Here is a 13,719-nt window from a genome sequence, read left to right as displayed (position 1 = left end):
ACTACTAATAATAATAATGCTACCGTCTAGCATTACTAGTGAACTGATGCTGTACAGTTTTACCCCCCTTAAATGAAAGGTCTGATCTGTGTGTCCACAGGACCGCTTGGAGGCTTCAGTAACATTCAGAAACCTCACCAACAGGAAGGAGACATGAAGAAGATGAAGTTGAAGTGGCCCTTCAAAGGCGGCCGTGAGGTAGGCCTACTCTCCATTAGGCATGCAACGGTATACCGTATTACCGTGGTATTAGGCTGCACTAGCGCTCCTGTTTTCGTGTATAGAGGGGCGGGTGTATAGAGGCGCGGAGAGATTCCCATTGGTTCAACGATCTGTCCGTCAGCCCCCGCCCCGTCAACACAACATTACGAGCGACGCCCACTGCACTCTGGTTGGTTGGGGAAATGAAACTTCCTATACCGGGTACACCGACGCGCTCATCCAGGCTTTTATTTTTTAGCAAAACTAAACAATAAAAGCCTGGAGATCGAGGCTACCGTGGTATAAACAGCCACGGTATTGATACCGTGAGATTTCACTTTCCAACATGTTTGGAGTCATTTTAACGTCTACTCAGTCTTCTGTGTTTCACCTCAGACAGTTTTTAAGTGTCTTGATTCAGTATTTAGATATTTGATATTCATTTTATCTGACACGCCCCCTTCCTATACAAACCCATTGTAACTTCAAACTCCATTTTAACCATGATAGATTCATTGAAAACACCATCCTTGGTTCTGGTGACTGATATTGTCCGTTTATTTTTTTTAATATTATTTTGAAAAAGAAAAAAGAAATACAATAATTAAGTAAAAAAACACGGCCCCCTCACATATTAGAATATCAAATATCTAAATACTGAATCAAGACACTTAAAAACTGTCTGGGGTGAAACACGTTAAATTGACCCCATGTGTGCATACCTCTACTCTAGAGCCCTGCAGGCTGCAGATGCACTACAATTATTTGAACACTTTAGTTATAGTTACTTTGTAGATTTTGATTATTATTACAAACCATACACTAACCACTTCAGCCCTATATACATTTCGGCCATTTGAAAATAGCAGATCTACAAGATCACAATGTGAGCCTGTAGATCGGCTATTTTCTAAAGATTATGTGTAGCTGCCCCATGTTCAACACATGTCCACGCCTCATACAGATGTATTTTCTGGTATTTATTCCATCAAACTCCTCCAAACTCCTCCAAACAGACACCATACAAGACACCGTGAAAACTATAAAAGAAATAAACATACATTTGTTCAGTTGAGTTCATAATCATTATGAAACTGAGTCATCTGATTAGTGAGGCCACACAGGTGCATCCAATTAGTGACATTTGACTTCCAAATAGTCTTCCAAACAAAGTTTAACTTGTAAATTACAACGCACACAACAATACATCACAGATCAATGAAAGGCACATAATACAATAAGCATTTACCGTGTGCGCCTCTTGAACCTTGTGCAGAACTTTGGCAATATTATTATTATCTCTCTCTCTGTCTTAAACGCATTAAGACCTCCAACGCATCTGTGTCACTTTTTCATTTGAGCTAAAAAGCATTATTTTACACTTTGGCTATTCAAAAATAGCAGATATACAAGCTCATAGCGCGGCACCGAGTGCCGCGCTATGAGCTTGTAGATCTGCTATTTTTGAAAATCTGTGCAAATCTTTGAATATATATATTGTTTTAAAGCAAACATTAACTCAAATCTGTGCTTCTGGGGGTCCCTGGAACAACATATTTTGAGATGGGGGTCTGCAGCCAAATACATATAATCTTTGGGGTCCTTGATATGACATTTGTAGAATGGGCTTCAGGTCTTAAAGGGTTAAACGTGACTCTCTGGATCAACTCAGCTTGCTTCTGACTTTGATTGACAGCTTCACTCTGACCATGTGACTCTCTGCCCAATTTACCGTAAACCCTCTAAGCAACGGGCACAGCATTTTGACCTTAAATCTTGTACTATATAAACCTTTTTAATATATTTATTGTAACTTTTAGTACTATTTATTCATAATGAAATGAATCTTTTAAACCAGTGTGTACATGAACTTTACATAAACAAAACATATATATAATTATAACTGAAACCACTGTCTCTCCTTCTGGGACAGTTACATTATTTCTACATTGAAGTATTGATACTTTTACTTAAGTAAAATAATGTAGTACTTTTCCCACCACTGCAGTGCACACACCAAAAGCCACACACACAGTTGTTGAACGATGGGTAGCCAGAGGATAAAGGAAAAGTTGCCTCGCGCTGCTTTATTTTGATGTGCAATTTAACACATGCCATGAACGCACCTTAATAGCTACCTAATAGTTTAATAAAACTACAACTCAAGTACTCAGTAATCAGTGTGATGTTTGGGTTCTTGACTTCTTGTGGGTTTGCTTTTATCAGGGCGCAGCTGAGAGTGCAGCTGCTGCGTGCACCAGTGAAAGAGCACGCTCAAATCTAATTCATTAATAATAATAATAATAATAAATAAATAAAAAGGTGTCAGGCTTCAGGCTGGGCTCGAGCTGTAAAATTGCGGCACCTATGGGGCCAGGGGCCGAGCCAGGTTATAACGGGTTTGTATAGGAAAGGGGCGTGTCAGATAAAATGAATATCAAATATCTAAATACTGAATCAAGATACTTAAAAACTGTCTGAGGTGAAACACAAAAGCCTGAGTAGACGTTAAAATGACACCAAACATCACCCTATAGCTAAGCAGATCTACAAGCTCACTACGCCTCGCACTGCAAGGCGTTGTGAGCTTGTAGATCTGCTATTTTTGGCTAATGTTCCCCATCACACAAAGATATGGTTGACCCCTTGTAGTAACTCTGAGGACCCCCTAGGGGTCCCGGACCCCCTGTTGAACACCCATTGCATATAGGGAGGGCCGCCACTGGGCGGAGCACAATGGTCATTGTTGGTGGAGTGAAGAGAAGCTTAAAGGGATATTTCACTTTCTAACATGTTTGGGGTCATTGGAGGCTAGAAGGTTTACCTTATTAATATAATGGGGTCTGTGAGCCCGAGCCCGGCCCTGGGCCCGATGATCAAATACAGAAACTGTGTGTGTGTGTGTGTGTGTGTGTGTGTGTGTGTGTGTGTGTGTGTGTGTGTGCGTGTGCGTGCGTGTGTGTGCGTGTATAATTATGGAGCTATCGGTGCCAACCTTTTTTCTACACATTTCCACTAAAAGGAAGACTTGCTAAATAGTTTTACATTGCATGATAACTATCATATTTAAGTATAATATTTAATATGTCTGTGCATTAAGTACCCTGCTCACCATTCAGCCTGACTAGTCCTTAAAGCAGGGGTCTTCAACAGGGGGTCCGGGACCCCTAGGGGGTCCTCAGAGTTACTACAGGGCCAAGTCCGGGACCCCTAGGGGGTCCTCAGAGTTACTACAGGGCCAAATCTTTGTGTGATGGGATTTCTTTTTTTACCTTAACCACTTGAACCCTAGCATCTCTTTTTTGAGGAGAACTTTCGCCAAAAATAGCCGATCTACAAGCTCACAACGCCTCGCGCTGCGAGGCGTTGTGAGCTTGTAGATCGGCTATTTTTGGCAAAGAGGTATAGGTGTAGAGGGGAAAAAAGAGCAGACCAAGTAAACAAAAAAGGTTTAATCTGCAGCACAATTTTATACAAAATAGAGGGGGTCCTGCTTCATCTCTCTCTCATCTAGGGGGTCCTTGGAAAACCTGAAAACGTTGAAGACCCCTGCCTTAAAGGATTAGTCCGTGATGTCACTGTTTCATAGACAGTTCATCCATTGGTTAATAGTTCCATGCTGTATGTGTGGTGACTTCAGTCACTCTACCTTCATGGTGTGTGAGAACATAGTAATAATATAGCACAGAAAATAGTATGTAATCAAATCAACCTTACCCGTTCGTATTCACCGCTCGCAGTGGTGTAAAGTAAATGAGTACATTTACTCAAGTACTGTACTTAAGCACAATGTTGAGGTACTTTACTTTACTGGATTATGATTGATTGTCTATTTACTTTTACTTCTACTCCATTACATCTCAGAGAGGCAAATATTGTACTTTTACTCCACTACAATTATTTGAACACTTTAGTTACTAGTTACTTTGCAGATATGAATTATTACATTATAAAACATGCATTAACCACTTTAGCCCTATTTTATACCTAGGTTATTAGCCGATCTACAAGCTCACATAGATCGGCTATTTTCAAACATTTTAGTACTTCTTCTTTTGGTACTTTAAGTACATATTGATACCAATACTTTTATACTTTTACTCAAGACAATTTTGAATTCCTGACTTGTACTTGTAACTTCTAGATTGCAGTATTGATACTTTTACTTAAGTAAAACATTTGAGTACTTTTTCCACCACTGACCGCTTGCTATCTTTGACTGTGGTGTATCGTGGTGTATGTGTGCTGCAGCAGCAGCGTGGGGGGGGGGGGGGGTCGGGGGGGGGTCAGTTAAGGAATCCTACATCTATAGGTCTCAAAGTGTGGTCCAGGGACCCTCAGGGTTCCATGTGGATGTGCCCTTACACGTCTGTAACTCTGAGAGTGTTCAAATGGAACCAAATGGACCCGTACGGGTCCATTTGGTTCCATTTGAACACTCTCAGAGTTATGGAGCAGCTTGAAATGAAACAGAACAGTGTGAGAACCACTGATACAGACAGTATATGATATATAATGCCTGACATATACATCTATAAAATCACTCCATATCCACTCTAACCACAGTGATGTTGCTAGGTTTTCAATGTAATGGGTCCTGGGACCCAAGGGTGGTCTTTTAGATGGGTCCCAGGGACATTTTATGAGTCCCACAAAAATTCACACCCTACGTGGTGTAGTGCTTGGACCCAGTTCGGTGCCCCCCCGGGACGGTTTTGTCAACGGGGGGCAATAGAATACATTTAATCACAGAACCTTTTTGTCATTATTATTTTATTTTGTATCATTTATGAATGTAGAATTAATTTTTACTATTTATTGTGTAGCAATAAAAGTGAAACACTGGCTTACAGTGGAATTATTGGCAACTAAAGAAATAGGAATTCAAGAAATAATGAAGACAAATACTGACAATGCCTATTAACATTGGCTTGCAGTTATTGCACATAGCCAAAATGCAATAATAATTATTAGGCTTGTCATTGAGAAAGGAAAATAAAGTTGTCTTTTTGAGGAAAAGTGGAACCTTTTAAGTCACTTTAAGTTTAGCATGAGGGAAAGGGTCTCCCTCTTCAGGGAATCTCTTGATATGATATCTCTACTAGGCTACAGAAAACATTCAGTTGGCTATTAAACATACACAAGACACAGATAATAGACAACCGGTTACTTACAGCTGCCATTAATTAGTGCTTTCGATTGCCTTTGTGGTCAAATCAGGGTGAAATGCATAGGCTCAACGAGCCATCGTTAACCTGCTAATGTTACACAGCTGATTGGCAACATGGCTTAAACGCATCCATCACACCACTCTGATCTCCATTCTCCAAGCAAGTTGGAGAACACTCTAAAATCGTGGATTTTACTTTGGCTGGTCAATTTAAGATGACAATAGCAACAAAGGTTAGTAGTAGACCTGTATGTATGATGATCAGTTATTATTCCAGACAGTGGTCTATCCAAGACTTTTTTTACACGTTTGAGACCAGGTCTCAACCAGCTCCTCATTCTCATTCTCATATTCTCTCTCTCTCTCTCTCTCTCTCTGTCTCTCTCTCTCTCTGTGTGTAACCTGGCGTCGCCAGTCTTTCCACCTCTGTGTGTAGCGTAGCCTAACAGTGTGTGTGTGTGTGTGTGTGTGTGTGTGTGTGTGTGTGTGTGTGTGTGTGTGTGTGTGTGTGTGTGTGTGTGTGTGTGTGTGTGTGTGTGTGTGTGTGTGGGGGGGGGGGGGGGGGGGGGGAGGGGGGGGCTGTGCTGCTGCTGCTGCGACAACGTGTGTAACCTCGCATCACCAGTCTTTCCACCTCTGTGTGTAGCGTAGCCTAACAGTGTGTGTGTGTGTGTGTGTTTGTGTGTGTGTGTGTGTGTGTGTGTGTGTGTGGGGGGGGGGGGGAGGGGGGGGCTGTGCTGCTGCTGCTGCGACAACGTGTGTAACCTCGCATCACCAGTCTTTCCACCTCGGAGGAAAACAACGTGTGCGAGAGAGTCTCCACACAACGGTGTCTAACCGAGTTATACTTCTCCAGTACAAAGGTGTCTAACCGAGAATTATACTTCTCCAAACAACGGTGTCTAACCGAGAGAGTCCATGGAGATCACAGCAACTATTTTTTATTTATTTTTTTCTCTGTTGTTCGTGACAACTCTAGTGCGTCCCATGGACGCAACGACGGTGTCATGAATGCGTCCTTTCGCAATATGGTGCGTCAGCGACGCAGGACGCAGGCCTATGAGCATCTCTGTAACCATACATGTGTTTGGATGTTTGTTTACAGTCCTTTCTATTTGTTTTTACCTTCTTTCTTTTAGGAAGAAAAGATGAACAGTAAAGCTGCAGAGATGGCCTCACATTCAGGTTAACCAGTCAATGATTGATATGATCATATGATCCCCAATATTTACCATTTAAAATTAATTTGAGATAATGTATGAATATTCATCTTGTATTTCCAGGCCCCAGTAAAACACCCTCAGAGATGAGAATTATACTTCTGGGATATAAAGGTTCAGGGAAGAGTTCATCAGGAAACACCATCCTGGGTTCAGAGCAGTTTAGGTTAGAGATAACAGGTCAGTGTGAGAAGAGACAGGGAGACGTAGGAGGACGACAGGTCACTGTGGTCGACACTCCAGGATGGTATTATGTTCACTCTCTAAATGATACATCTGAGCTGACCAAACAGGATATAGTTCTTAGTGCATCTCTGTGTCCTAAAGGACCACATGGTCTCCTCCTGGTTATGAGAGCAGGAACCTCATGTAAAGCTGATTGGTATAAAAACATGGAGGAACATGTGCAGCTTCTCAGTCAGACAGTGTGGAGTCACACTATGATACTGTTCACCAAGGGAGACTGTCTAGGAGGTAAATCCATTGAGCAGTTCATTGAGAGTGAAGGAGAGGGCCTACAGAGGCTTGTAAAGAAGTGTGGGAACAGGTACCACGTCTTCAACAATAAGAACAGGGGTGATGACACTCAGGTCACACAGCTGTTGGACAAGATACAGGAGGTGGCAGGAGATAAAGGAGGCTGTTTTGAGATAGACAGAGGAGTGTTAGAGGAGACTGAGAAGAAAAGGAGAACACAGGATGAGGGAGCAGCACGACGACAGATGAAGGTGAAGAAAGAACGAGAGAGCATCAGGTCAACGATGGGTATGTACTTATTTACATATAAATCACATCTGTCACTAACACACTTCTCAGGTACACAGACACAGCTTTGAATCAATGATCACCATTAACCCATTAAGACCGGGAACGCATCTGTGTAACCACTTAAACCATTACTTTATACTTTGGGCTATTCAAAAATAGCAGATATACAAGTTCATAGCGCGGCACCGAGTGCCATGAGCTTGTAGATCTGCTATTTCTTTTAAAATCGTGGGAAATTTGGGCAAATCTTTGAATGTATTTATATTTCACATTTGTAAATATTTGCTTCTGCTGGGGGTCCCTGGAACAAATTATTTTGAAATGGGGGTCCACGGCCAAATACATATAATTTTAGGAGGTCCTTGACATGGAACAAGTTTGATAGGATTTAGAAGACATTTGTAGAATCCCCCAGAAGCAAAGATTTGAGTTTAAAAAAGTTTGCTTTTAAAAATGTATATTCAAAGATTTGCAAAAAAAAAATCACAATTTTAAAAAGAAAATAGCAGATCTACAAGCTCATAGCGCGGCACTCGGTGCCGCGCTATGAGCTTGTAGATCTGCTATTTTTGAATAGCCCAAAGAAATCTAAAATGACACAGATGTGTTCCCGGATTCAATGGGTTAACCCATTAAGACCTGGAACTGAGTGCCGCACTAGGAGTTTGTAGATCTGCTATTTTTGAAAAATCTTCATTCTTTTTTTGCAAAATTTTTTAAGCGAACATTTGTAACTCAAATCTTTGCTTCTGGGGTCCTTGGAACCAAATATTTTGAGCTGGGGGTCCACGGCCAAATATATATCATCTTGGGGGTCTTTGACATGAAAAAGTGTAGACATAGATTTTTTTCTAAAAACTGTTAGGATTTAGAAGACATTTTGTAGAATCTTCCTCAGGTCTTAATGGGTTAACATTAAGCAACAAATCATTTTAACCCCTTTATCCATAATGTATATATCTGCTATTCAAAAATAGCAGATATACAAGCTCTGCAAGCTTCTACATCTGCTATTTTTTAAACACTTTTGAAAAATCTTGAAAGTGTTGAAAAAGTCTGAATAATGTTTATTTCTTCTTTTACTCAAATCTTATCTTCTGGGGGGTCCCTGGCACAAAACCTTTTCAGATGGGGGTGGGTTCATGGCCATATACATTTTGGGGTCCTTGACACGTTTGAGAACTGATTTATAAAGCATTTGTATAGAATTGGCTTCAGGTCTTAAGACAAAAACAAAGACATCAACACATTTACAGGAGATTCATAAAACTAAGTATCAATTCTCTTTATTTGTGCTCTTTATGTGTTCAAAGTGTGAGATCTGTTTAGTCTTGCATTGACAGTGAATAGAGAGATAAATATCACTATTCTCTGTTGACCAATCACAGCACAGGAGTCACTGATAAAGATGAATGACCATATATGGACTTATATCATGAGCAGGTTCTGTAGCTATAATACAAGTCAAGGTTGTACCAAAGTTCAACATGACTTTAACATACTTTCATAAACAACACGTCCCTGTCAGGGTTGTCATGATATAAATATGATTCTACACTTAAAATAAGTTTCTGCACACTCATAGTTCAGATGTAAAAATGTATTTATAAAAGACCAACGTTTCAGCATGCAGTGCAAGCTTCCTCCACCAGGGTTAAGACTGACATGTTCTAAATTACTACTATTTAACCCATTAAGACCGGGGACGCATCTGAGTGTCATTTTTACATTTCTTTGGCTAAAATAGCATATATACAAGCTCGTAGCGCGGCACCGAGTGCCGCGCTACGAGCTTGTAGATCTGCTTTCTTTTCTTTTTTTTTCGTGAAAATGTGTGCAAATCTTTAAATATATGCTTTATTAAAGCAAACATTTCTGAAATGTTTTTTTCCAAGGACCCCCAGAAGCAAAGATTTGAGTTACAAATGTTCGCTTTAGAATATATATATATGTTCCAAAAATGTCATGCTTTTTCAAAAATAGCAGATCTTCGGTGCCGCGCTATGTAGATCTGCTATTTTTGAATAGCCAAAGACATCTTAAATGACAGAGATGCGTCCCCGGATTGAATGGGATAAAAGTAGTTAAATTACACAGGTGTGGTTGATAAGGATACCTGTCTAATTGTTCCCTGTTCTCACAGACACACACTGACCACTAACCAATCAAAGACATCCATCCATTACTCATTAATAATTGTAAATGAATAATGATAAAAAGCAGCCTCCGCGCGAAGTGGAGCTTACTATGAAACCCTGCTCGGGTTGTGTGTGTGTGTGCAGTATTGTGTGCACACGCTCTCATTGGCTGCTGACACATCTCAGAGTGCAGCCGCGCCCCCATGTGACTCACGCTCTCATTGGCTGCTGACAGATGTCAGAGTGGAGCTTACTATGAAACCAACCCGATCGCCCCCCAAACACAGTGAAATAGCACGTAACAGTAACAAAGTATATTTGCTTGAGTACTGTACTTGAGTATGTTTACTTGAGTATTTGTATTTATTGGATACTTATGAATTTCATTCCACTACATTTCAAAGGCAAATATTGTACTTTTGACTCCACTACATTTCTAGGAAGGGAAGACATTTATTATGAATTACATACTTGAGCCCTATTTCAAATATAGTGGAAAAAGCAGATCTATAAGCTCAAACGTGCCGTTATGCGGCTCATTGTGAACTTGTAGATCTGTTTTTTTGTTTTGTCTTTTGAAATGTAAACATTTCAACACAGCAACAGAAACATGCATTGATATTAAAGACACTGCATTTAAAATGTTTCAATGAATTTGTACATCTGAACTATGAGTGAGAGACAACTCTGTTATTACTGTAGTTTACTGTAAGTCACTGCTTCATGTCAAGGACCCCCATATTGATATGGATTTGACCACAGACCCCCAATTGAAAACATGTTGTGCCAGGGACCCCCATAAGAGAAGATTTGTCATGATTTTTCAAAAACAGCAGATCTACAAGCTCACAACGTGTCACATCGTGACACGCTGCGAGCTTGTAAATCGGCTATTTTGAATATGTTTAAAATAATAAAGGCTTAAGTGTAAACTGTTCCTCATTTTGCTGGGGACCTCTTGGACCCCCCTAAAGGACCCCTGGGGGTCCCCAGACCCCACTTTGAGAAGCACAGCAGTAAGTGATGTACTGTAGGTCTATTGGGTGAATACACACTCAACAGGAATGGAATGGTTCTCAAAACACAGAATGGTTTTTTTTGTATCATTTTCATTTAACCATTTAACCCCTCTATACTTTGTCTCATGACACATAGTGAAAATAACTGATCTACACGTTGTGAGCTTGTAGATCTGCTTTTTTCACTATATTTTAAATAGGGTTTAGAGTAGTTCACCCCAAAAAAGTACTTATTTTCTATCAATTACAATTACACCCCATGAAGCCTTGAGTTCATGGAGATGTTGTAGTTTTTGTCTCATTCCTGAGACAATAATGTGATGATCGGTGGAGTCTCGGGTAGGCAGTGGTGTAAAGTAACTAAGTACATTTACTAAAGTACTGTACTTAAGTACATTTTGAGGTATTTTTTACTTTACTGGAGTATTTCCAATTGTCTATACTTTTACTTCTACTCCACTACATCTCAGAGGCAAATATTGTACTTTTACTCCACTACAATTATTTGGAAACTTTAGTTACTTTGCACATATAGATTATTACATTATAAAACATAAATTAACCACTTTAACCCTATTTTATACATAGGCTATTTGAAAATAGCAGATCTACAAGCTCTTAATGCGTCCCATTGCAACGCGTTGTGAGCTTGTAGATCTGCTATTTTCAAACATTTTAGTACTTTTAATTTTGGAACTTTAAGTACATTTGGATACCAATACTTTTGTACTTTTACTCAAGTAAATGTTGAATTCCGGACTTTTTACGTGTAACAGAGTACTTCTACAATGCAGTATTGATCCTTTTACTTAAAGGGCAAGACCACTTTGTTAGAGGTTAGGGTTGTGTAGTTACCTTGCCATTATATGTAACTCCAAAGGTGGACAAGAAATCAAAAATAATTGCTCCATTGATTAGAAATTGATAATTCAAAATATGCTCCTCATTGACTTACATTATACGCTGAAACAGCTCTCAACGTCACTCTTTTAGCACGTAAATGGACGGAAACAAAGTTGATTCAGACAATATAGAACATCACCAAACCCACTACTGTTTTTTTTTTAAAATAAAAATGTTAGCTTCCTGTTGATTTTGCTATTTTTATTTAGAAGAAAACCCGGACCGGATCCGCGGATCCGGATCTTCAAATAGTAAAATCAACAGGAAGTTGACATTTTATTAAAAAAACAAACAGTACTGGGTTTGGTGATGTTCTATATTCTCTGAATCAGCTTTGTTTGTGTTCGTTTATGTGCTAAAAGAGTGACTTTGAGAGTTGTTTCACCGTAGCCTACAATGTAAGTCAATGAGGAGCATATTTTGAATTATCAATTTCTAATCAATGGAGCAATTATTTTTGATTTCTTGTCCACCTTTGGAGTTACACCATGGCAAGGTAACTACACAACCCTAATCTCTACCAAAGTGGTCTTGCCCTTTAAGTAAAACATTTACCATTGCCGGTAGGAGACAGATTGACCTGCATTTGAGACTCTGCCGGTCATCAAATTGTCTCAGGAATGAGACAAACATGTAAAGATCTCCATGAATTCAAGGCTTCATGGGGTGTGTAATTGATTGAAAATAAGTCATTTTTTGGGTGAACTATTCCTTTAATTCCTAATGTAACTTTTCCCTTCCTAGAAATGTAGTGGAGTCAAAAGTACAATATTTGTCTTTGAAATGTAGTGGAGGGAAATTCATAAGTATCCAAAGCATGTTAATACTCAAGTTAAGATACAATTATATTGTTTTACTTAAGTACAGTACTCTACTCAGTAAATGTACTTTGTTACAGTACACACACACACACACACACACACACACACACACACACACACACACACACACACACACACACACACACACACACACACACACACACACACACACACACACACTAACAGATACATATTTAACCCATTAAGACCTGAAGCCGATTCTACAAATGTCTTCTAAATCCCAACAATATTCTGAAAAAGCGTATGTTTCTATATCAGTGGTGCTCAAACTTTTTCATGTCAAAGACCCCCAAAATTATATGTATTTGGCCTCAGACCCCCATCTCAAAATATGTTGTTCCAGGGACCCCCCAGAAGCACAGATTTGAGTTAAAAACGTTTGCTTGAAAACAATACATATTCAAAGATTTGCACATATTTTCACGATTTTTCAAAAATAGCAGATCTACAAGCTCATAGCGCGGCACTCGGTGCCGCGCTATGAGCTTGTATATCTGCTATTTTTGAATAGCCAAAGTGTAAAATAATGCTTTTTAGCTCAAATCAAAACGTGACACACATGCGTTCCAGGTCTTAAATGTTTAATGTATTCTTTCTTATATTTCAGGTGATGACCTCCATCTGTCAGAGATGAGAATTATACTTCTGGGACATATAGCTTCAGGGAAGAGTTCATCAGGAAACACCATCCTGGGTTCAGAGCAGTTTAGTTTAGAGAGAACAGGTCAGTGTGAGAAGAGACAGGGAGACGTAGGAGGACGACAGGTCGCTGTGGTCAACACTCCAGGATGGTGGCAGGTAGACCCTCTAAATGAAACACCTGAGCTGATCAAACAGCAGATAGCTCTCAGTGCATCTCTGTGTCCTAAAGGACCAGATGGTCTCCTCCTGGTTATAAGAGCAGACTACACATATACAGCTGATGAGTATAAAAACATGGAGGAACACATGCAGCTTCTCAGTCAGACAGTGTGGAGTCACACTATGATACTGTTCACACAGGGAGACGAGCTAGGAGGTAAATCCATTGAGCAGTACATTGAGAGTGAAGGAGAGGGCCTACAGAGGCTTGTAGAGTTATGTGGGAACAGATACCATCTCTTCAACAATAAGAACAGGGGTGACGACACTCAGGTCACTGAGCTGTTGTTGAAGATAGAGGAGATGGACCATCATGGAACAGGACGTCCAGCAACACCTGACAGTGAGTATTTAACTGTTTGTCTTCTATTGAACATAATGCTAACATGCTAATGATTGTATGGGTTAAAATCAGGGGTGGACTGGCCATTTGGCCCACCGGGCAAATGCCCGGTGGGCCGCTGGGCCACCCAAAAAAAAAAAAAAAAAAAAAAAAATATTTTTGCTCCCGTTTTAGGATTATTACGGTCATTTCAGGGTCGTGTGGCCCAATTATTAGTTACGTTAATGTTTGGGCTGGGATGCTTTCCAGCAGGG

The 13,719-nt window shown here is 40.0% G+C and overlaps 1 protein-coding gene across 1 annotated transcript in view; it reads left to right on the top strand.

Annotated features, from left to right (window-relative positions):
- The window catches only part of LOC308074139 (GTPase IMAP family member 8-like), a gene marked incomplete at both ends in the record, with an annotated part of 34,222 nt that overhangs the window by 14,395 nt on the left and 6,108 nt on the right, over positions 1–13,719 (top strand). The window contains 4 exons of the mRNA XM_080413471.1: positions 101–198; positions 6,511–6,556; positions 6,655–7,356; positions 12,869–13,465. Coding sequence (XP_080269597.1) covers positions 101–198; positions 6,511–6,556; positions 6,655–7,356; positions 12,869–13,465 — 1,443 coding nt within the window. The remainder of the gene's footprint in view (positions 1–100; positions 199–6,510; positions 6,557–6,654; positions 7,357–12,868; positions 13,466–13,719) is intronic.

This window comes from Gymnoscopelus braueri, assembly GCF_963280865.1.
Source record: "Gymnoscopelus braueri genome assembly, chromosome: 19".
NCBI lineage: Eukaryota > Metazoa > Chordata > Actinopteri > Myctophiformes > Myctophidae > Gymnoscopelus > Gymnoscopelus braueri.
The sequence above is the reverse complement of the archived record's forward strand: the minus strand, read 5'-3'. Positions and strand labels throughout refer to the sequence as shown.